Source organism: Gorilla gorilla, chromosome 11 (assembly GCF_029281585.2).
Source record: "Gorilla gorilla gorilla isolate KB3781 chromosome 11, NHGRI_mGorGor1-v2.1_pri, whole genome shotgun sequence".
NCBI classification, from domain to species: Eukaryota; Metazoa; Chordata; class Mammalia; order Primates; family Hominidae; genus Gorilla; species Gorilla gorilla.
Genome location: NC_073235.2, coordinates 138428623 through 138453760, shown reverse-complemented (window position 1 = coordinate 138453760; position 25138 = coordinate 138428623). Strand labels below are relative to the sequence as shown.

General features: G+C 47.5%; 1 protein-coding gene across 16 annotated transcripts in view; it reads right to left on the bottom strand.

Annotated features, from left to right (window-relative positions):
* AGAP1 (ArfGAP with GTPase domain, ankyrin repeat and PH domain 1) overlaps positions 1-25138 on the bottom strand; it is a 636895-nt gene that overhangs the window by 369323 nt on the left and 242434 nt on the right. For all 16 annotated transcript variants that reach the window (XM_019022384.4, XM_019022385.3, XM_004033402.4 and 13 more), the window contains 3 exons: positions 22774-22859; positions 19026-19167; positions 13405-13539 (listed from right to left, as the gene is read on the bottom strand). In XM_019022384.4, the coding sequence (XP_018877929.1) occupies positions 13405-13539; positions 19026-19167; positions 22774-22859 (363 nt within the window). The remainder of the gene's footprint in view (positions 1-13404; positions 13540-19025; positions 19168-22773; positions 22860-25138) is intronic.

The window sequence follows — 25138 nt, the reverse complement described above, 5'->3', positions numbered from 1 at the left end:
TCAGATAACAAAACAGATTACAGGATGTGGACTTATTTTCGTATTTGGGGGTGACTTACATGAAATAATACTTCTGTGTATAAACTGATAGAGGTTTTCAAAATGAATATACCCAGTGTGGCCAGGTGCAGAAAAAGGGCAGGTGCAGAAAAAGGGCAGCTGCTGGAGAACGCTGAATTAGGACAGGCCTCCTGGAAGTCCAGTCAACACCGAGGATGCAAAGCCTTAACATTCTGCAGGTTGTGGACACACAGTCTCACTTCCAGAGATGGATCCTCGGGAAATTAGGAAGGACAGAGACACAGCTTTCAGTAAAGAGAACCATGCACGGAAGCACCCATCTAAATCAAATACAGAGGGATAAAAAGCCAACCAAATGTCTAATTGGAGACTAGGTCCAAAAGCTGTTCCGTTTGCTCAAGGAAATGCCGTGCAAAAATCAATAACCACAGGGTGGGAAAAGTTTCACGGTTGCGGATCTCTTGTCCAAAATGCTTGGAAACCAGGGTGTTTTGAATTTTTTTTTTTTTTTGGAATATTTGCAGGCTGAGCATCCCTAAACTGAAAACCTGGAATCCGAAATTCTCCGTGAGCACTTCTGTGCCATGTCTGCACTCAAAACATTTCGGATTTTGGAGCATTTCCAGTTTAAGATTTGGATTTTCAGATTAGGGATGCTCCACGTGTATGTGAAAGAGTATGCTATAAAGTCTCACGATGCATGACAGTCCATTTTTTTCAAACACGGCAGGCGCACGCGCGCGCGCGCGCACACACACACACACACACACACACACACACACACACCCGAGCCTTAACAATCATTGCCCCCGGGTGGCAGTGTTGTGAGTGGTTTTTATTTCCATATTTTATATCCTTTAAAAATCATCTTTCTTCTCTTTGGCAAATTTCACAAAATCCAACGTACTCACTGAAGGTTTTACAATCTATTTTTCTTTCCTGTTTTTTTGAGATGGAGTCTCGCTCTGTCTCCCAGGCTAGAGTGTAGTGCCACCATCTCAGCTCACCACAACCTCTGCCTCCTGGGTCCAAGCAATTCTCCTGCCTTAGCCTCCTGAGCAGCTGGGATTATAGGTGCCCACCACCATGCTCAGCTAAATTTTTCTTTTGTATTTTTAGTAGAGACAGGGTTTCGCCATGTTGGCTGGTCTGGTCTTGAACTCCTGACCTCAGGGGATCCGCCTGCCTCAGCCTCCCAAAGTACTGGGATTACAGGTGTGAGCCACCGCATCTGGCCTATTTTTCTCTTAGGAAAACAAAGTCGAAATCCACTCTTCCCAGCTGACTTCTGCTTATATCAGGGAAGACTCCTAAGGCCGTCAGTGCATCGCTCTCCTCGTCACAACGCTTCGATGAGGCTCTGCATTCAATACACAAACTCACCCCAGATTCCAGAACCCAACCTTTAGGGATGCCCCTGATCTGCTCGGAGCCTGAATTCCTCACATCCTCTTGGAGCCAGTGTCTGGCCAGGCTCACCCTACAAGGACTATGCAAAAAATATCAAAGTCCATGAGACAAAGCCACCCTTTCCGAGGTTAAAGAACTTCACAACTTAAAAAGGATTACCTTTCCTCATCTTTCATCAAGTGAACAAATTCAGTGCTGCTAACCCAGTGGTTTGTGGGTAGCTCCTCGATGAGTGAAGTTTACTTAGAAAAAAGGACCACATGGCTATGTCCATATTCGCTGCAATTTTTTTTTTTTTTTGAGACGGAGTTTTGCTCTTGTCCCCCCAGGCTGGAATGCAACGGCACAATCTCGGCTCACTGGAACCTCCGCCTCCTGGGTTCAATCGATTCTCCTGCCTCAGCCTCCCGAGTAGGTGGGATTACGGGCATGCACCATTAAACCTGGCTAATTTTTTGCTTTTAGTAGAGATGGGGTTTCACCATGTTGGCCAGGCTGGTCTTGAACTCCTGACCTCAGGTGATCCACCCACCTCGGCCTCCCAAAGTGCTGGGATTACAGGCATGAGCCACTGTGCGCCCAGCCTATGTCCATATTCCCTAAGGAAAAAAAATTATAAAAAACTTCAAAATAACTGGAAAACATCAGCTACAGACTGTAACAACTTCTGACTATCCTAGTTAAGTAATATTCTCTTATTCTTTTGATCATCGATTCCATGGAGGGTTAACTAGGTCAAAAAGTACATCACTACTTAATCATTTTAAAAACATTAGAAAGAGCAGAATGCCGTGGCATTATGAACAGATTATGAACAAAAATAAAAGCCATTTGTATGCATTAATGATACATCACGCTAATTCAAGCTGGCTCAAGTCATTAGAGAGAAGTCCTGGGGCAAAACACAGCTATGATACCGCAGTGCAGAAAAGTATTAAAATAACCATTTTCTATGTCATTGATAAAATTAATTCTATGAGCAAAAGAGATGAGTCTTAACATGAAAATCAAAACAGACAACATTTACTAATAGTGTGTTTAATGATCTAATGTTGGCAGTGTGAGAGTTAATTCAGGCATTTCTCTGCACACGTATGAGCATCTGTGCACACTTAACGTTTCCAGTAAGAGAAGCACAGCAGGAAAAATCCCAGACTTAGGGTAAGAAATTGCCAGAAGAGATCACAGGCTCTATTAACACAATATTCTGCAACACTACTAAATAACAATTTATTTATTGTCTCTGGTTGTTTGCAACATCAACCTTAAGATTTTAAGATAATTTCTTCCTGTTATTTCTGAAAGAATCAAAATTCCTTTCCTTATAAGGTTCCTTGGGTGTCACTCTATCATGTTTCATACTTGACCCCATATTGCTAAGGCCAGCAGGTGCCATCTGTAGAGTATGGAGCACAATGATAATTAAGATATTCCCTCCCCCACCTAAACATTTTCATATTAAATGGCTCATGTTAAGCAAATCAAGCGATAGACTGTGAGAGAATCCTTTAGAAGTCGGGCTGCTGGGAGTGGTGGCTAACGCCTATAATCCCATCACACTTTGGAAGGCTGAGACAGGAGGATCACTTGAGACCAGGAGCTGGAGACTGGATTTGACAATACATCGAGACCCCCATCTCTAGAAAAATTTTGAAAAATGACCTGGGCATGGTGGCATGCACCAGTAGCGCTAGCTACTCAGGAGACTGAGGTAGGAGGATGGCTTGAGCCCAAGAGTCTGAAACTGCAGTGAGCTATGATGGCATCACTGTACTCCAGCCTGTGTGACAGAGCGAGATCCTGTCTCAATTAACAAATAATAATAAAAAGAAACGGCAACTCCAAACAAGAAACGAGCTGATTTCATATTTCTAAGATGAAATAATTGACATAATATTCAAAAACACTTGGATGATCTAAGGATAATCACCTCAAGCACATTCTCAAATTAGTCCTGAAAATGTCTGGTGTAGCTCCATAACGAATTCTATCTTACACATTCGTTATTTATTTTGTTTTTGGTTTTGTTTTTTGAGACGGAGTCTCGCTCTGTCGCCCAGGCTGGAGTGCAGTGGCGTGATCTCAGCTCACTGCAACCTCCGCCTCCCGGGTTCAAGAGATTCTCCCTCCTCGGCCTCCCGAGTAGCTGGGACTACAGGCACACGCCACCATGCCTGGCTAATTTTTGCATTTTTAGAGAGGGGGGTTTCGGCATGTTGGCCAGGCTGGTCTCAAACTCTTGACCTCAGGTAATTCGCCTGCCTCAGCCTCCCAAAGTGCTTAGATTACAGCTGTGAACCTCCACACCCAGCCCATCTTCTGTATTTGTATTTATTGAGTGAATATGGAAGATTTTTGTCTCAGCTGATGTGCCAGAAGCTTCTCTCATCAGTAAAACATGTGCTTTTATAGCTTCACGAGGGTAAGAATTTTTCAACCCAAACTAATTTTTTTCTAAAAATAGTAACTCAAAAGTATTTTTCATTTTGTTGGATTTTTTTTAAACCTCTGCATGTATGGTTTACTATACAAAAAGCTTTATTTTAGTTTTGGTATGAATTTGCTATTTCAGTTTATAATTTAACCCTGTTGTAGAAAGAGCTTCTTTGGTTAAGAACTGAATTCGAAAATGCATATGAAGAAAGGAGTTGACAATGTCATGTTTCATAAAAATGATCACTATCAAACATTTATGTATTTTCCCATCCAAATATAAACCAGGGATATGGCATAAGAGAAAGACCCACACAAACCCACCAAGGCTTCTTCCTCACATGTGCGCCCCCACCAACAGGCTGAATCAAGTCTCCTTACAGTCAACAGCAGGTCTGCACCTCTCCCATTCGCTGGGAGATAAGCTACTAGGCAGGTCAGATGTGGCTCTTCTGGAGACCATCTGCAGATTCTCACATGCACTGGATGGCCCTACATTTGAAGTTGCCAGGCCGGGCGCGGTGGCTCACACCTGTAATCCCAGCACTTTGGGAGGCCAAGGCGGGTGGATCACGAGGTCAGGAGATCGAGACCATCCTGGCTAACACGGTGAAACCCCGTCTCTACTAAAAATACAAAAAAATTAGCCAGGCATGGTGGCAGGCGCCTGTAGTCCCAGCTACTTGGGAGGCTGAAGCAGGAGAATGGTGTGAACCCAGGACGTGGAGCTTGCAGTGAGCTGAGATCACACCACTGCACTCCAGCCTGGGTGACAGAGCGAGACTCCATCTCAAAAAAAAAAAAAAAAAAAAAAAAGACGTTGCCGGGCAATGACACCAATGACCCTAGGGCTAACGACACCAGAATGTCCCCCAAACCAGCATCAAACCCCCTTATATGGCCGGGTGCCATGGCTCATGCCTGTAATCCCAGCACTTTGGGAGGCTGAGGCGGTCGGATCGCTTTGAGCTCAGGAGTTCGAGACTAGCCTGGGCAACATGGCAAAACCCCATTTCTACTAAAAATGCAAAAACTAGCTGGGTGTGCTGGCATGCACCTGTAATCCCAGCAACTTGGGAGGCTGGGATGGGAGGATGGCTTGAGCCCAGAAGGCAGAGGTTGCAGTCAACCAAGATTGTGTCACTGCACTCCAGCTTGTGTGACAGTGAGACATTGTCTCAAAACAAAAACAACACGCCTTACGTGACTTGATCATTTAACTCTTGAAGAATGTTTTCTGCTCAGCCCCCAACCCCCATTTGTATTGGTACCGCATAAGTGCTGCCAGAGCCTTACATAGGTCACTTTCTTCATGTCATCTTTGTTCTCAGAAAATGTTCAAATATGAACCCCCTTAATGAAGTGTAATTTAAGCAGCTGAACCTCTTTCATACTGTCCCAATACACATCTACCACCCATCTGTCCCAGGAAGTCTTAGAAATAAGACTTTCAATGTATGGAGGGGGTGAGGGTGTAGAGACGGGGACAGTGATGAGTACAGGTGCACAGCCAAGCCCACAGGTAGAAATGGGAAATGATGGCCTCGCCTGACACCAGCTGCACCATGTACCTCTGGGAAGGCAGCATTTCCAACAATGTAGTCCCAGCTGTAAACTGGGCCTGATAAGATCCACTATCCTACATCATAAGCCGTTAAATTGTTACATAATTATTAGTCATTACTACAAGTGATTAAAAAATGGACAATTAATGACCCATTAATCCACCTTTTCAACATATATCAAGTGCCTAGTGTACACATATACATGGCTTGCTTTCAAGTGTAAAAAATCTTATTTTTTGAAGTATTCCCTCGCTAACACACATACACGCACACACACACACCCACGTGTGCACACACACACTAGTTCCAATCTAATCTCTAATAAAGGAGGAAAAAAAATAGCAACAAAAACAAATCATAAAACAGGCCACCCCCACAATGAAAATTAAGCTGATTTCAGGAAAGAATGGAATAGGCATAATTGATATATCCTTTAATAGCACAAGGACTGTGGTGTGAGCAAAACAAAATGGTCCAAGATGATGCAGGACCCAGGAGAAGAGGCCCAGAAGACTGCTTACATTCACAGATGCTCTAGCGCGTGCAATTAGGTTGCACAAACGGACTCATTAACACAGCTCCCCTGGTTCTGGACACTCCCGTAATTAGGACCAGGCAGCTGCAGCCATTTAATGTGAGATGGGGTTCTTTGCACACACCAGGATTTCAATCTCTGGAAGCAAAGCATCAAGAGCACACCAAGGCTCCCTGACTTCCCGCACAACCTTGGTAAAAATCATGCAACCTCTCCCAGCTTGGGCTCTCGGCATGGGTTAGATAGGCCCAGGTGAGCCGTTACTGGGAAGGGACAAAAGACAAATGGAATGGCTTCTATAAAAGTGCTTTCCAGAATGTTAACTGCAACACAAACATAAAAAGCCAGGGGCAATGAGGTCAAAGGACTGACATGGATCTGCCTAGACCAGGAACTACTCTGCCAGATAAACACCCATCCACCAGGACGATGTACACAGCGTGTGAACAGAGGAAGCCCTAATAAGCCACAAGGCTGTGGCCACACTGGCACCTGGCACACAGAGCCCGGGAGCGCTAGCACCTGGCACACAGCGCCCTTCCAGTGCCACTGCCCAGCTTTCCCATACACCTAGAACCTACTGTCTCTCCCTCCACAATAATGCAGGTCTATTCTAGGACAGAAGTCTCCCGTGTGAGATCACCAAACTGGCCCTGGAGACCGTTAAGCAGAGAGATGATAATTTGTAATTTACCTCTTTGACATGGATCCTGACCTGGTCTAACAACTACTATCAGAGTCAAAGTTCTGCATGTAGGTTTTCCTATGGTCGTATGAATACAAGCTTAAGACGCTGACGTTTTGGTGGGGAGCACGCCCTAGCACAGTGCAGATCATATATCTAATGTGATGTTCTGAACTGGGATTTAACAAGTGACTAGAGGGTTCAGAAAATGCATGCAAGAATATTAAATTCTATATAGCAGCAGTCCCCAACCCTTTTGGCACCAAGGACTGGTTTCATGGAAGACAATTTTTCTGAGGATCAGGGGTTGGGGGGCAGGTGGGGGATGGGGATGGTTTTGGGATGAAACGGTTCCACCTCAGCTCGTCAGGCATTAGAGTCTCCGAAGGAATGCGTAACCTAGATCTCACGCATGCACAGTTCGCAATAGGGCTCGTGCTCCTAGGAGAATCTAAGGCTGCTGCTGATCCGACAGGAGGCGGAGCTCGGGAAGTAATGCTCACTTGCAAGCTGCTCACCTCCTGTGCAGCCTGACTGGGGACCCCTGCTGTATACAAAACATGCTGGGATGCAAATAAACAATCCATGCATAAAACCACACTGTGGACCACTCACGTACATCTTTATCAGCTCATTCTAGGAGAGGGGGAGTGAAGGGAGAAAGGGCATCAAGCTGCTTGGAGAAGAAATGAAAACAATTCTTTGTACCACTATCAGGTTGTACTCCTGATTGCCTATGAAGGGGAAACCCCTCTTTCTTTAGGAATCAGGGGCCTTTAAAATCCCATATGCCATACAGCTACCACAAAGACACCATAATTTAACAATCATAAACTATGCCCAATAAAAGTTAGGGCGCATTGGCTCAAAAATGTCAAAACAAAAAAACCCTGATCCTGTCTCCCCAATTGAACAGATGCCACGACACAGGCCCGTGTTCCTCTATGGCACTGCCACCCGCAGCAGAGAAAGCTCCCAACACGCTACTCAGGAAGACGAGAAACTCAAAGCATTTGAAGACAGGCTAAAATTTATACTCTCCAAAACCTAACTGCAGGGAACGACAGTGCTGAATGCACCATCTCCAAGAATATACAGGCAGAGCCCGCTCTCCACTCTCTTCCTCCCAAGGTGCACGTGTAATGCTCAAAGGGGCCCTATCGCCACCTATACACAGCTTGCTACCACCTTGAACGTGACTTGGCCTTCTGAAGGGAGGATTTATTTTTGTCACTAAGTTATAACTATTTTAGGTGACCTTTCAGCATGTAGGCTGAAAAATCCCATCACCAACACTATACCCTTCCTGACCTACCGGAGACCTGACTACAGTCCCATGTCAGACACACACTCTGTCTGTCCAGAAGAGCTGCTTGCTGCCACTCAGAAAGCTGGTTCTTCACATGAAGTGGGAAAAATGTCTCTTTAAAGAAGAATCACAAGCTGGGCGCAGTGGGTCATGCCTGCAATCCCAGCACTTTGGAAGGCCGAGGCCAGAGGATCACTTGAGGCCAGGATTTCAAGACCAGCCTAGCCAACATGGCAAAAACCAGTCTCCACTAAATAGCCAAAAAGTAGCTGGGCATGATGGCGCATACCTGTAATCCCAGCTACTCAGGAGGCAGAGCCAGGAGAACTGCTTGAACCCGGGAGGCAGAGGTTGTAGTGAGTCTAGATTGTGCCACTGCACTCCAACCTGGGTGACAGAGACCCTGCCTCGAAAAAAGGGAAGGGGAAGGGGAGGGATCGTAGGACCAGAGAAACAACGTCTACATGGAATGAACTTTATTTTTCTGTAATCCTTCATGTTCATGTATCCAGGCCCTAGGAGAAGAAATGAACAGGGACTTTTGAAAAATTTAATGCCAAACACTGAAATCACCATTTTAACTTTAAAAATAGAAAAACTTGTATATAGGTTATTTCCCAGTTGCAGGAAGAGGCAAACAGAGCCATGCAGAATCTGACAGGCGCAGAGCCGCTGGCTGTGAGGCAATGTAGGAACGAGAGCCCTGTGCAGTCCCTGCAGACGGACCTGCAGCCCCCAGCTGCCAAGTCCACACATCCAGCCTGCCCCAGCCCCCAGTGCCTCCCTCCCCCAGGGCTCTGCTGAAAATCCAAACGGTTGGGTACCCACGGCCCACGTCCGGCTCAGCTGCCCAGGTCAAGCAGAAACCATCTTGTGGAACCAGCTCACTCAGCCCCGCAAGCCACACAAACTCGCCTGTGAGCAGGAGCGAGAACGCTCCACCCCCAGAAAGCAGCCTGGGCTGCCACACTTCTTTTCCACCCCTGAGCAAGACACAAGCTCATGTTTCTGGGCGACTGTTTGATGTTTACCCTCCCTAGTGGACCTTAACTTCACGGAGGAAGGGACCCTGCCTGTGCTTCCCAATCTGCCTCTAGCCCCTGACCAGACGCACAGTGTGTGGGAAGCTGGTGCTCAGATGAACGAGTGACTGGATGGATGAACCAGCCTGCTAGGCTGCTTCCCAACACCTACAGCCACTTGCTAGTAGCCATCTGGCAGCTCCATGAAAGCAAAGTAAACAGGACTACACAAGCGAACAAAAAGTGAATGCAATGTTTCTCCATTAATTTTTACAATGTCCTTTTGTTACAAGACACTAAGAAGTCAAATGTTGAAGAAGAAAGAATGAGGTCCCTGGCCTTTTAAATGAACCTCGGTACAGAGCCAATCAGGAACACGGCCTCCGCAGGGCAATGGAAGCAGCTGGATTTTTTTTTTTTTTTAATTTACAAGCCAAACATTATGTAGAAATTACACGCTTTTCCTTCATGTTTTCTTTATACCATATACATGTTTAAAAAGTAAATAAACAAAGTAAGCCCTAGGGCAAAAAAGAAGCCAGAGAGTTATCAAGAAATGTGAATAAACTGAGTAGGCGAGCAGGCAGCGGCCCTGCTGGCTGGTGCATCCCCTGCGAGGCCCTCCCCAGACCTGTGGGCAGAGCAGGCAGGGGCCCTGCTGGCTGCGTGCATCCCCTGCGAGGCTCTCCCCAGATCTGTGCGCAGAGCTGGTGTGTTCTTAAGGCCCCAGGACCTGATTTGCTTCCATTTTAATGACAAAATGTCCCGGTGCTGTGGTTAAGTCGAGGCTCTCAGGTCCCAAGATGGGGGATCCAGTCCAGGCTGTGTCCCTTTGGATCAAGCTATGTCATTTCTCTGAGCCTCGATTCTTCAACTTTATGTAAACCTTACAATGTTTAACTTTCCTTGAGGATTTTTACTTTGTTATTAAGGATTGCTAAGTACTGAATAAAGCTCCTACTCAGCAACTACTTTTATCACTAACAATGAGAGTGTTTGTGATTTACATGAAAATACATATACAAATAAGAAACCATATACCATATAACTATGATATAAAATATGCAAAGTAACTGATTTTATTTTAAAAATGTTATCTTCATATGAAAATATTTTAAGGACAAAAAAAATCGCAATAGTCATGGAAGTTGTAGCATCACTGGTATTTGCTTTTCAGATTCCATAAAATCCTACTTTTTTTTTTTTTGAGACAGAGTCTCGCTCTGTCACCCAGGTTGGACTGCAGTTGTGCAATCTCAGCTGACTGCAACCTCCGCCTCCCAGGTTCAAGCGATTCTCCTGCCTTGGCCTTCTGAGTAGCTGGGATTACAGGTGCCTGCCACCACGCCCGGCTAATTTTTTGCAATTTTAGTAGAGATGGGGTTTCGCCATGCTGGCCAGGCTGGTCTCGAACTATGGACCTCAGGTGATTTGCCCTCCTCAGCCTCCCAAAGTGTTGGGATTACAGGCGTGAGCCACTGTGCCCAGCCAAAATCCGAATACATAATGAGAGTGTATTATTTTTATAATACGAAGCTGGAACGGAAATCTCCTGTGCCCATGAAAATGGACACTCATCACAGCATCACCTGGGGAGGTGCGACATGAGCTGTCACAGCAACGGAAACGCTTTTTCTGAATATTTTAAACTAATATTTAGAAATATCAGTCCTTATTCTCCCCTTGCCACCCCCCAACCTGAAGAAAACGAAATGTTTCCAACACAGAAGTGGCTGGCTGCCTGTCCTCTGCCTTGAACGTGCTGGGTGTGGTATGGAACTCAACCCAAATTCTTATACTGAAATCCTGACCCCCAGGGGAATAAGAAGTGGGGCCTCTGCCAGGTGACTGATCACAAGGGTGGAACCCTGTGATGGGTTAAGTGCCTTTATGGGAAGGGACAGGCGAGGGCTTGTGTCCTCTGTTCTCCACTATGCAAACACATATCCCACTAGGAGGATGGCCCTCGGCAGACACCACACCCACCAGCACCTGGCCCTGGACTCCCATCCTCCGTAAGTGGGACAAGTAAAAGTCTGTTGTATAAGCCACTGGGTCTTGTTAGAGCAGCCAGAACGTACAAAGGCTGTTTGGCAGGAAGGCAGCATCATCCTGACAACCCCCAATATTCATTAATTGACAACATTATTTTTATAAGAAGCACTCATCAATTTATGGAAAACTCATGTATATTAACCGTGATAAATACAAAAGCAAAGGAGTCACTGTGGAGACTAAACTTATCCAGACAACTGAGTCCCTGATATCCTGCATCGGGGACCGGCAAGCTCTCTGCACGGGGCCAGAGAGTGAATATTCTGGGCTTCTCAGGCCGCAAAGACCCTCATCTCTGCTGTCACAGCTGGAGAGGGGCCCAAACCCGCTGCAGCCCATCGACACAAAGCGTGGCTCTGCGTCACGAAAAGTCTATTTACAGCCAGGCGCGGTGGCTCATGCCTATAATCCTAGCACTTTGGGAGGCCAAGGTGGGCAGATTGCCTGGGCTCAGGAGTTTGAGATCAACTTGGGCAACATGGTGAAAATCCCATCTCTACTAAAACGCAAAAAATTAGCCAGGTGTGGCAGCGTGTACCTGTAATTCCAGCTACTGGGGAGGCTGAGGCACAAGATTTGCCTGAACCTGGGAGGCAGAGGTTGCAGTGAGCTGCCATCACGCCATTGCACTCCAGCCTGGGCAAAGAGCGAGACTCTGTCTCCAAAAAAAAGAAGAAAAGTCTATTTATGAAAACAGGCAGCTGGCCTCATGCACGGGCCCGGGGACCCTTCATCTACGACGCTTTACTTCAACATTCACAGGGGCCTCGGCAGCGCAGCGGCCGACAGTGACCTTGCTCCATTAGGGTGCACCTCTCAGAAGAGCTCCAAGGGCTTCCCTGCACAGTTCTTCCAAGTCTCACTAACATCTCACGGACGTTCACCAGCATGGCTTGAAATGAGGTTTACTCCCCACAGGACATTCTCCTGACAGAGGCAGCAGGAGGTGCCCGAGATAAAACGTTAGTGGAGGGAAAAAGGGGCTGTGGGACCCCAGCGACTTTGTGCTGCTCCTCAGGGGACCCTGCGCTTCTTCAGCATTGGCACTGGAAAAGGCGAGAAGAAACCTAAGCCATGAAGCAGTAACTAGGACCAACGTGCTGAAAAACAGGTAAGTATCTGAGAGGCAGAGATGCGCGGGAAGAGACGGCAGGCTTAGAAAGGAACCTCACTGCTCCAGGAAAGAAAATGTGAAGTTTGAGAACTGATGTCATCTTTGAAACTGAGTTGAACAGTGAATATACAGAATCCCTACAATTTCATCTGAAGACTAATTTAAACATGTAATAGAAAATTGCCCCATTTGGAGGAAGTCCCGGGAACAGTCCTGCAGCCACTGCTTTCACCGTGGGTCTTCAGGGTCAGAGCGCGGCGAGTCCTCCATCACCTCGAAGCGGCTCCAGCACTCTCCGGAGAGCCCGAGTATGGTTGCCCTGCTCTGCCCCCGACAACCCCCTGGGCACCAGAGCAGGGTGACAGGCGGCTCTGCCCCCATGGATTTAAACCAGAAGGGGAGAGGACCCTACAAGTGACTTCTACCACTCCCACCAGCAAGGGGACCCTCTGCCAGAACCATGCCTCTCCCAAGCTTCCAACTTGAAAAGACTGGCTTTAGAAGTATCAGTCCTTACTTACCCCAGACCCTCCTATCCCCAGGGTGACGCCGCCTCTCCCGCCCACCCCACGCATCTGCACAGGCTCCTCACTCATAGGCGACGTCTGGCGCTATGATCATGCACAAGTATGTGACCCTCCTGCAGAACGTCACGCTCTTCTAGGAGAATTTTCTGTCTGATTTGTGGCTCTTCCTGAAGGTAGGTGATCAATAACGAATAAAATAACCTAAAAACAATTCCAAAAGGCTGGTCCTCACCCTCTGCTGTGAGTGGTATCGTGTCATTTTATTACTTTTTTGGTGGGGGGAGGTCCAAACTTGACTCTCTCTCCTCCTTTCAGTTCTCTCCTCAAAGCCTAATATCAAATATTTAAACTGCTTTAAAGGACGGGACTGGATTAAGAATGGGCAATTACAATAAAGAAATGCTCACAAACAAGTTTTACAGAGCACACGGATGAATACCAGCTCAAGAAATGTTCTATCCTGCACACAGAAAGGCCCCATAGGAGACACACAGACCCAACACCAGGCTGTTCTCAAGCCACGCCTTGTTGTCTCTTCTGAACACAGCCCTGTTTATATGAAACATACCTGAGAATCGCCTCTGGAATGGACTGCTCTCGATACTAATGCCCGCCCATCAACGACGTATTTCCGCCACCCCCGTGCACAAGTGCAGGCAGGACTGACCTCTTGAAGTGCCTCCCGTCTATCATGAACTGAAATTAAACTCCCAGCCACGCGCATTTACCGTCCTGGAAGACCCTCTCCACGTTCAGCCCGTATGTAGCACACGTCTCGTAGTACGTGCACCGTTTCAGGTCGTTGGAGAGCTTCCTCGCCCTGGCGTCATCGATGACCCTCGGGTTAGTAGAACTTATGGCATCTGAAACAGAAGACCAAAAAGTAACGGCACGGTGACAATGACAGCTCTAAATACTTCCTACACTCCCCACAACACAGAAAACCAGTACCTTACTCAGCAGAAATGTAATTAGTTTATGAATCTGGAATTGTAGAGCATCGTTTGCCTCCCAACTAAGAGACTCAAACACCAGAGAAAGTTATTCATTCGTAGAAATTTGTTTTACAGGAGCGCTTCTGAAACTGCAATTTTAAAATGTTCAGAAAGAAGGAAAAAGACTTAAATATGGGTCTAGAGGATACATACTTTAGAAAGGAGGAAAAACCACACACACGGTCCCTATGTGCAGGCCCCCTTCTGTGCACCACGCAGGTGGCTAAGCATACTCCCTACACTGGCATTCTTCTTCTAGGTGTGGTCACTTGTCCAATGACCCACTTAATAAATGCTCACCGAGCCCCCATTTGGGGTCTGTTTCTGTTCTATGCACAGGGATACCCCAGTGAATTGCTGAAACAGACACAATCCGCACTCTCATGAAACAGACATCTAGTTGGCCAGAGAGGCAAGCAGAAAGGAAAGATGAATGTGATGAATGGTTCTGAATGTAAGATGGCCACACTGTAAGTGATGCCGGGAAGGAGGTCAGGAGGCTTGGGTGACTCTGGGTTTTAGAGCAAGAGGTCAGGGAACCCTCACCTGCAGCAGGTGGGGCGCAGCAGGCACTGCCTGGGGCAGAGCGCCTGAGGCAGAGGGCGGCAGAACAGCTGGTGTATGTGAGGGAGATGTAGGGGTGAGGCCTAGAGGGGTGGGAGGGAGGTGTGTGGAGAGGGGAGCAGCAAGTCCCCTGAGGTTTTGATGGACCCCCTCAGGGTCACAGGTGACCTGGATCCCCCCAATCTAAGTCATGTGTGCACACGGGGGCGTTTGAGCAGCTGCACAGGGATGTCGGCACCAGTTTCCTAAAAAAGAAACTGAGCTTTTTTTTTTTTTTTTTAAGCTCAGCTGCCAGGATTCCCCACCCCCAGCCCTGCCCCATCCATTCCATTACTATTGAGTTACAGTGGCACGTGGAACAGAGAGATGAGGAGCTGGAATGTGAACAGCCACAGGGCTTAGGGAGGAGAGAGAACTTTTCACAGACACCTTTTTTTTTTTTTTTTTTTAAATGAGATGGAGTCTTACTGTGTTGCCCAGGCTGGAGTACAGTGGCGTGAGCTGGCTCACTGCAAACTCTGCCTCCTGGTTTCAAATGATTCTCCTGCCTCAGGCTCCCAAGTAGCTGGGATTACAGGTACTCACCACCATGCCCAGCTAATTTTTTGTATTTTTAGTCGACATGGGGTTTCACCATGTTGGCCAGGCTGGTCTCAACTCCTGGCCTCAAGTGATCCACCCGCCTGGGCCTCCCAAAGTGTTGGGATTACAGGCGTGAGCCACTGCGCCCAGCCTTCAGAGACAGTTTCCTAACCTGAATCTTTTTCATAGGGCTTGAAGGCTCTTATGCCAAAGAAAACAATAAACAACTCTTTAAACAAAAATCCACCAACAGGATTTCTCCACCAGTCAAAGAAATAGCAGCAAAATTATACAACAGAGCGACCACCTTTGACATTTTATTTTTGTGGAGAAAGGGCATTTGACAACTTCATTTTTTGAAGTGTATTTAAAAAGTGATGTCCTGAGGAATTTATTCAGTTTTTTCTTTTCTCATGTTATTTTCTTAGCCCTATGAAATAGGTTTGGGCTGACGTTTCCCCGTTACTGGAAGGCAAGTGAACTCTGCAGTTAAGGGTTTCTTCTCTGACAATCACCACTACAGCCTCCATAGGCTGCACCCCCGTTCCAGGGATACGGTCAAAGGGCACCTCGTCCTGCCTTCTTGCCTTGCTGATTAGTAAATCTGACTTGCATTTCACAACATTTAAGAAAAGAAAGTTTTTTTTTTTTAAGTATAAACATTTCTTTTTAATTGTAAAAAGAAGTTAGAAGTCCATGATGTTTCAATGTTCTAGGATAATTTTGAAAACACAGGCCACGTAGCATCCACCCAGCTTCCATGAGACCCTGACCTGCGGCCCACCAATCCCGCAGCCCCTCCGTCCTCAGCGGCATGCTCGCTCGGTTTCTGTCAAATTTCGGCTTCAAAGGTGCACCACGGGAATCTCTGCCACTGCACCAAAACGGGCTTCTGCACTCGTATTTCGGTTCTATACCTGTCTCATTTTCATTCCACTTTTAACTCCGTAGCTTTTTACAGATCGTGCTTCTCCCTCAAATCAATTTAATTTGCAAGTCTTTAAAACAGAACTTGTTTAACAAACATTAAATGATTACCTCATTCATTCCCATCTTGCCCAATTATGAACATTCGTGCAGTCCTTGGCTACTGCCCAGAAAGAGCTCCTGCTGGCAGAGCTGCCCCTCCCACCAGCGGGCGGAGGCCTCACCCCAGCCCAGGCATCCTTTGGCAATGAACCTAATTCCTCTTCCGTTCTTTCTCATCCCATATGCTCTGACCTCTAACGCTGCCTACCCCAAAGCAGCAGGAAGAGAAATGCCAGGTGCCTTCCCGGACAACCTGATCCCTCTTTTGTCTCTGGCATCCCAGGAAGCCAAACCCCTGAAAGAGCAGCCGAGCACGGGCTTCACGGAGAGCAAGTCTGCACGCAGGAAGCAAGCGTCGCGGCAGGGACCCTCAGAGCCCACGTGCATGCCAGCTTCCTGCCATTGGGCTTTCTAGGGTGCTCCTTTAAGTCTAGGGAAGGACCAAGAGAATCCCGCGGGTGAGGAATACAGCCCTGATTGCAGCTTTTCGTTCCGGTTCATCTGGGGGTGGCCCGGCTAAGAGAAGTCCTGCAGGGAGGGCATGGGGCCGGCTTACCTGCTCACCCCGGGAGGGCGTGGGGCCGGCTTACCTGTTCACCCCGGGAGGGTGTGGGGCCGACTTACCTCCCCTCCCCAGAGGCCACCCTCGCACATGCACACACTCCCCTGGGGCTTTCCTGGGCATCTTTCCACATCCGATCAACGGATGTTCATGGAATTCATGGGAATAAATGGGGGTACTTTCTTTTACTCAAGGACTTCAACTTCATCAGGGTTTCTCGAGAATCTAAGCAGCCACCCTGGCAGGAGGCTCCATGTGCCCCTTGGCTCAGGCAGGAGACTCAGAGGGATATGCTGCCTCCAGGGGCAGGGACAGTGGGGGGTGGGGTTCAGGATCCCAGGCAGGACCCCTGGAACACCGGTCGCAGATTGAAATATGAGGAACAAAAGCAGCCACTGTTAAGATGCCTATCACATACCCACGGATGCACTGAGTGTCTTCTGGGAATTCCTGTTGAACCCCACCAAAGTCCCAGGTGTCAAGGTCACCCAGCCAGCAGCCAGTCACACGCAGGTGTGTGTGGTCCCAACTCCCGGGATCTCAGACACTCCCTTCCTACTGATGGAACATGGATGTGCACTCAGAACTCAGAGAACAGAACCTGGTCGCAGGGGATCTTTCCAGGCTGGGAACTTCACTGTCACTTTTCACAGTGAGTCTAAGCAAAAGCCCATTCTGAGTCCTAAAGTCAAACCTCCTGAGCTCCAGCAGCCTGTGAGTGGTGTCTGTACACACAGCCCCGAAGGACCCTGCTCAAAAATGCCACGGTCGGGCCTGCAGGAAGGGGAGCGTATTCAGAATTTCTCTATTCGACTTCAAGGCAGCTTTAAGCAGAATCTGCTGTGGATGAGCATCCACTTTAAAACACGATTAGGCATTTTCAAGATGCCACCTCAAATACGGCAATTCTGCATTCTCACAAGAACCAAGGACTTTTTGGTGGTGCGGCCTTGTCTCCTGGTGAACACTAGAGGGCGCATTAGGCCTAAGAATCCCTCCTCCCTTCTGTGTTAGGATTAAACAGAGCTCTGGCTCTGAAGGTTTCAGGAGGGAGAGCGACCGCGTATGCTTTAAAAAAAAAAAAGTTGGGGGAGGTGCTCTCCAGGAAGCCCAACTCTAACATCTCCCATCTAGCACACTGAAAAGATACTTATAGTTTTGTGTTTTTTTTTTCCTTGAGATGAAGTCTCCCTCCGTCTACCAGGCTGGAGTGCAGTGGCACGATCTTGGCTCACTGCGCAACCTCCATCTCCCCAGATTCAAAAGATTCTCCTGCCTCAGCCTCCCAAGTAGCTGGGATTACAGACACCCGCCAACATGTCCGGCTTTTTATTGTTTTGAGACAGAATCTCACTCTGTCACCCAGGCTGGAGTGCAGTGGCGTGATCTCAGCTCACTGCAACCTCTGCTTCCTGGGTTCAAGTGATTCTCCTGCCTCGGCCTCCTGAGTAGCTGGTACTACAGGCATGCGCCACCATGCCTGGCTAATTTTTCTATTTTTAGTACAGACAGGGTTTCACCATGTTGGCCAGGCTGGTCAACTCCTGACTTCAACTGATCCACCTGCCTGGGCCTCCCAAAGTGCTGGAATTACAGGCGTGAGCCACCACGTCTGGCTGGAAAATGTTTTTAGTTTATGCCACACTATTTATCTGGGCTTTTGTAGGTTCATGATCAAGCAGCCAATCATCTGCCTGGGCAACCTCCTACTTAGACCACACCTAGTGCAGTACGTACAGCTGACGTCCTAAAGAGAAACGTCTCACATCAGAGCATGGATGGGCATGTCAGATAGGCTAATTTTAAAAGAATTCGCAAAACAGTCTATTAGTAGCCACAACAAAAATGAAGGGATATACAATTTTTCCTGATAGGATTATTTGTATGTTACCCATATTTCTGACAAAGCAGTTTTAAAGCTAACCTCCATCTGACTTTTACAAACATCCTATGTGACATCTTAGACCCTAGTGGCAGACCCAGCACAACCATGGGTCTGTGATCAAGAGCGAGGACGTTGTGTCTCAGGCCATGTGACGGCCACTCCACTAAGAGACCAAGTTCGAAGTGACCCTGAGAGAAAACAAGAAATGTGCCCAGTTGGATTCTCTGTCTGAGGGGCCTGCCAGATTAAAAATAAGATACAGATCATAAGACGGTGACAAACAGAACTTAATAAACAGAACTGCTCTATGTTCAAAATCAGCACTATTTTCAAGGTGCACTGAAAGATAAGGTTTAATAGATTGTTTATAAATCATTTTATAGAACAGAGAATTAAAATATAGCAGAAAATATATATATGTACTTGACTATATATATACAAAACATATACACACACACATATATATTTTTTTTCCAGAAAACAAGGGAAAATAGATTTTTCATAAAGCACCTGGGATGTGTGTGTGTGTTGTTTTCAGGTTGTTAAATGAGTGGTTTCACCATAGAATCAAATCAGGAAATGTGATCATTTCAGTTCCATAATTTTTCCCAAAAAAGTGAGCGTTCAGTAGGCAATTTTTCCTTCTTTAAAGCATTTTTTAAACTCCTCCATACTGAAAATATGTAACTGTTAGAATCCTTTCAAAACAATCTGCACACGAATATCACTCACCCTGGGTTCCCACCAGAACCAGAGGAATCTCGCTCGTGTTCCGATAGTTGGCCATTCGACTGTAGTAGTGGTAAACGGTCTGGAAACTTATTTCATCCTCCAAGCTGAAGACAAATATAACAGCGTCCACCCACATGGCAAACTAGGGAGAGAAGAAGGGGAGGAGAGCAGGAGCTGAGTGAGCAGGCTTAAGAACGGAGATGTCTGCATGGCGGCAGGCAGCAGGGGGCTGCAGGAATCCCCTCGGTTACACAGAGGGTGCTTGACTTTTGACTGTCACTTTTACACACTGTCACGGCATCCACGTCCTCCTCCTGAGCACACCATGCCTGGTGTTCCCCTTGGGAATGGGCCCTTCATCCTGTTCCCACCCAAGCCACTCTGTCTTCAGAGGACACAAACCACACAGTCTCCCCGCGGTCCTCATGCTCCTGGCCTGTCCGCCCGCTGCCCCAACCTGCCAAGGCGGCCCCGCAGACAGAAGGCCAGATCCACCTCCTGCCAGAGCCCCTCAAACCCTAAGGCTTTCCACTGTACTCTCAACCTCTTAAAGAAGCCTTGCTGGACCCCTCATGCCTGCTCAGAACCTCCCCACCCCTCAGTCCTTCCCACTCGCTACCGCAGCGGCTGGCCTACTCTGTTGAAGGGTGAAGATTCAACCCAGGCTCATCCTCGGCTGAACTCCTGCTGCACCTCTGCAAAGAAATGACTACTTATTTTCAGGGAAATTAACAAAACTTAGGGAAGAAAACTTCACAATAGCCTCACTCTCGCCATTTTGTTCTTGCTTTGCCATATTCATTTTATTCTTGTCTTGCCAGTTGAACCTACATCACATCCTCTTTTGACAAATACCCACACTGTCAGGCATATACCAGTACCTCATTTAGTACCAATAGCCATCTTGGAAAACTGGAGCTGAGTGAGTGGAGGCTCCCTGCAGGGCAGAGACTTCCCACACTCACTGCAACCGGCTCAGCAAATCTGACATCAGGTCTATCTGGCAACAAAGATCCTTCTCTTTCCAAGTGCAAATTTGAAAAACAAAACCGAAATCCATCCCACCTGCTTTCTCTAAAAGAAGCTGTAGTTCCTAGATAGGTTTTTATGGCCAAGGTTATCACCTCTAATACATTTGGTGTAAGTTTTTAATAGGTTAAACTCTGACTTCTGCATGTAAGTGAAAAGTGCATTCAGTTATATGTAAAACATGTACATGGTAAAACTTAACCTAAAGTTCTAATGATAAATACAAAATTAAATGAGAATGAGGACTTGAAAACAAAGAAGGCCGGGAGAGACCTGGGAAGATCATGATAGCAGCTCCCACAGAGCGTGCCAGGACCAAGGCTGACGGAAGGCATCTCCTTTTCCTCTTCTCTGCCTTGAGGAAGCCTCTTCCTGTCTCTTCCAAGAAAGCGCGAGGAGCAGACTCCCCCTGCACCCATGAAGAGTACTGGCTGACCCGGAACCAGACCTCAGTTCCCGAGCCGGGAGCTGAAGCCCATCTGAGCATCCACCCAGAGGAAACGTGAACCGTGGCTCTCATCTCCTAAGGGTGCATTCTGACTTCCCCAGCTCCTTGTGTGGGGGGCACCCAATAAATAACCCCCCAGTCTAACATGTTCACCATCAGAAAACTGAAACTATGCTTTGGGGTTTGTTTTTTGAGACAAAGTCTTGCTCCATCGCCCAGGCTGGAGTGCAGTGGTGAGATCTCGGCTCACTGCAACCGCCTCCTTCTGGGTTTAAGGGATTCTGCTGCCTCAGCCACCCAAACAGCTGGGATTACAGGCACCCGCCACCACGCCTGGCTAATTTTTGTATTTTTAGTAGAAATGGGGTTTCACCATGTTGGCCAGGCTGGTCTTGAACTCCCGACCTCAGGTGATCCGCCTGCCTCAGCTTCCCAAAGTGCTGGGATTACAGGTGTGAGCCGCTGCACCTAGCCTCTTCTGTAGATTTTTCTCTATATTTAAGCTTTTGTGCTTCATATACTGCTAAGACTTGCTCTTCAGTTGTGGAGAAAAAAGCTTGTTTCCAGTCACTCAAAACATTTATGTGCTGGGGAAAACGGAAAATCAACTCAGGTGATTCTAAATGTTACCTACTTCTTTCTCCTATCACCAGCCACAGGAGGGACCTTGCCTCCAAGAGTTCCTTTGTAGCAGAACAAACACGGTCCTATACATTCAGTGGGACTAAGAAAGAGCTGACTTTTATCAGCATCTGACTGATAGGATCCTATCCGACCTCTAACTTCGCCCTGCCATACTATAAACTACCAGATGGTCACTGAACACGGGCTCAAACTGCTTTGTAACTAAGTTTTCACTTTTAACACCTCTTCAAGGTCTTTCCTTGTTATGATCAAGTTCGTGGTATCGTTAATGCTAAGAAACAAAATGCTACACACTTTAACAGCTTTGAAATCAGAATGCACCTAATTATTGCGGCTGTTTCACAGTTTAATTGGCAGCATCCTTCTTTTGAATACTGGTACATCTTAACGGTCACTGGCGATTCAGAGTCAATGCAACATGGCAAATCTGTGGCATCTTCTGTATAACCGCACAGCCCTCCAACGTGTGGAGTACTAGACCTGAGGCCTAAGAAGTCCTGTATTCAGTATCTTTCACTTTCTCCATCTTACAATCCTATGCTGCACGTTCACAAAAAGGTTAAGTCCAGGAAATAACGCCAAGAAAATGTCTGACATTCCGTTTGCATTCGAGGTCACTAGCCGTTACCAGCTCTCGGCTCCTTTGAAGTGTTTAAATGGGCCGGGTGCGGTGGCTCACGCCTGTAATCCCAGCACTTTGGGAGGCCGAGGTGGGTGGATCACGAGGTCAGGAGATCGAGACCATCCTGGCTAACATGGTGAAACTCCATCTCTACTAAAAATACAAAAAATTAGCCGGGCGTGGTAGCAGGCGCCCGTAGTCCCAGCTACTCAGGAGGCTGAGGCAGGAGAATGGCCTGAACCTGGGAGGTGGAGCTTGTAGTGAGCCGAGATCACATCACTGCACTCCAGCCTGGGCAACAGAGCAAGACTGTCTCAAAAAAAAAAAAATAATAATAATAATAATAAAAATAATAATAATAAAGTGCTTAACTGGTAAACTATGCTGTAAGTAAAACAAAACAGGTTAAATAAACCAAAAAAAGAGATCTTCCACACTCATGTTTTGTTATTTCCAGAATGACCATCTTTCCAGGAACTTCCAAAGAAATCATAATATGCTTCATACCGGCTTTCGGTGGAGACTGCCTTGCTTGGGCCAAGGCCAGGGCGGCATAGAGGGGCCAATGCCTGTAGTTACCAGAGACAGAGAGAAGATGGGACTCCCAATTGCACCCAGCAAGCTCTCTAACTCTCACTGCTCTAGAGATCAAACCACTCAAAGGAAAAGGCCAAAAAACAAATCAAACGACAGAAATTTCCAGATGTCATTTCAACTGGGCTCCCCAACCAGGGCAGAGCGTGCGTTTCCTGCCTTTTTAAAAACACAGAAAGTGAAAAGCCACCACATAAACCCAACTTCCCTGCAGGATTTAGTCTGGGAAAAAAAATAAAAAAAGAATTAGCTTCTTAGAGATGAGAAAAAAATGCAGTGAGAGGAAACATTTTTTATGGGGTTTCCACTTTTTTGGAAAGCAAGTCACCGATTTCTAGAAGCACTTCTTGAATCAAACCTTAGAAAATAAAGGGAAAAAAAGCAGGCTTGGGGCGTGCATGTATACTCACCTGCGCCTCCGGGGGGCCCCCTTCATCTCTGATCAGCAGCAGATAGCTCTGTCCATCAACGACAATCTCTTTCTTGAACCTGCCACCTGCCACACACACAAAACATCTCGTTACACGAGAACAACAGAGAGTGAGGAGGGCAGACAGACGTGGGCTTCGCTTGTGGAAAAATACACCCTAGGCTGTCGCCCTGGAGGCAACTGAGTATTTAGGATGTTGCCAGCAAATGCTGAATTTTAACAGAGCCGAACTCAGATTTAAACGTTTGTCTTTAAGAACCCGTGTGCGTTTCCAGTTGGAAGGCACAGCCTCCTTCGCAATGCCAGACACTCGTGGCCAAGAAGTGTGGACTTTTCATGTGGGCTTTCTATGTAAATTCAGGAATTCTCACTCACTGGGAAACAGAGAACATTAAAATTGTCATTCTCTTGTTGGGTTCACAAAACTGAAACAAATTTTTCATGCTTAACAGGTGCCTGATCTGCAACCTCTTGGTAAATTACAGGGCCGAGAATCTGTATTCTCCTCAAGAGAAACCCAGTTCTTGAAAGGGAGACATAGAACATCATGAGAATGGTGTTTCCAGAGTCACAGGCCACAATTAGGGAGGGACGCTTCACTACTACACACGGGTTAGACAGAAACTACTGCATGGGACCTCCGCACGGGTAGAGACAGCAGAGCAGCGGCTGACAGGAGGCGTTAGAGACCACGCGGGGTTAGCGGGAGACCACCGGGACCCTGCAGGAACAGAGGTGACCACGAGGAGGGGGTGCGGGCATGAGGGGCCCGGTGCTACCTTGGACGTCCCGGCCCCTGATGCTCTCAGGAGGGGATGGTACAAGGTTGCTGCAGTGCCCAGCCCGGCCCGCTAGGCCAGCCCTGCTCCTGCTGGGCAGCAGGAAGGATTTCACCCTGGCTCCTCTGCCTTCTCCAACGACAGACGCCCCCCTCCAGATCCTGGGCTCTGAGACCACGCTAGGGAACCCTCATGGGGATTCGAAACTCTTGTTTTAAAGAGGGAAGGCACGCATCGGTTCCTAGCTCTTGTCTTCCGCTCCTCTGTGCAGATGCCGTCCAGACACCCTGTCTAAACCCCAAATCGCTGGACTCAGAGGACAATGCTGCCAGAGCCCAGAGGCTGCCTGCCAGCTCCTCTGCCGCCCAGAGCGACGTCTGATTCCCTCCTCTGCGACGGGAACCTTCCCTCCTAGAATCCTGGGTCTGAACCACATCAGTGTCTGAGAAGCAAAAAATCAGAGTCCCCATCCCAGCCTGAAAGTGTCCAAGGCCCTCCAGACGGGCAGCTACCCTCTGAGGCCACAGAGGGCTGACTGGGGCAGTGGGGCGCTGGCCCGTTCCCGCGAGCTCCTGCCATGCTCGTGTGCTCACACTCAACACCTACGCCACCATCACAGGCAGCCGCATTTGCTAAAGCAAATAAATCTGCTGTTCAGTTCACTCAATAACACAACAATGAAGAAAACCTTTTGATGTTAAAGCAGATAAACTCTCATTTTGCTGTCCCCCCAGTCGCTGAAACAAGACGGTAGGGCCCACTGGAAATGGTCAGGCTGAGGCCCGTTAGTAGGGGACACATCCAGGCCAGTCAGGACACTGGGTCCAGACAGGGTTAGCCCCAGCTGCACGAGGGTCCCAAAGACTCAGGGTCCCTGAATCGAGAGTCCTCGTAGGCAAAAAAGAAATGCTTTTCTAGCAGAGCTGTTGTCATCATGAAACAAGCTGGGAAACATCTGACACAGGTGGACGTCCCCACATATGTGACGGTGCTGCAGACGGTTGCCCCCAGACCCCGATACTGGCCTAGCTCTGCCTGAACCCTGGCTCTGCCACATACAGCTGTGTAGCCTCGCCCCACCTTGCCCCATCTCAGTGTCCCCAGATGCAAAGGGGATGACGTCCTAGCAGGCGAGGAGTAATAAGTTGACACAAAGCACCCTGAACAGTACCCGACACGGTCTTATTCGAAATTTCTGCCAAGGTTCTTTTAACCTGCTTTAATAAAAGTCGTATTTAACATTGAATAAGCCTGCTTACGACAGAAAAGTCTGCAACAGTGATAGCAGTAGTATTTCCCTTTAAAAAAACTTTTTAAAAAGAGATGCTGGAAACCTGCTGTATCTTGGTGATGTGAATTGAATTTGACCGTTTTAAGAAAAATAACATTTAAGGCTGGGCGCAGTGGCTCACACCTGTACTCCCAACACTTTGGGAGGCTGAGGCAGGTGGATCACCTGAGGTCAGGAGTTCAAGACCAGCATGACCAACATGGTGAAACCTGTCTCTACTAAAAATACAAAAATTAGCCAGGTGTGGTGGTGGGGGCCTGTAATTCCAGCTACTC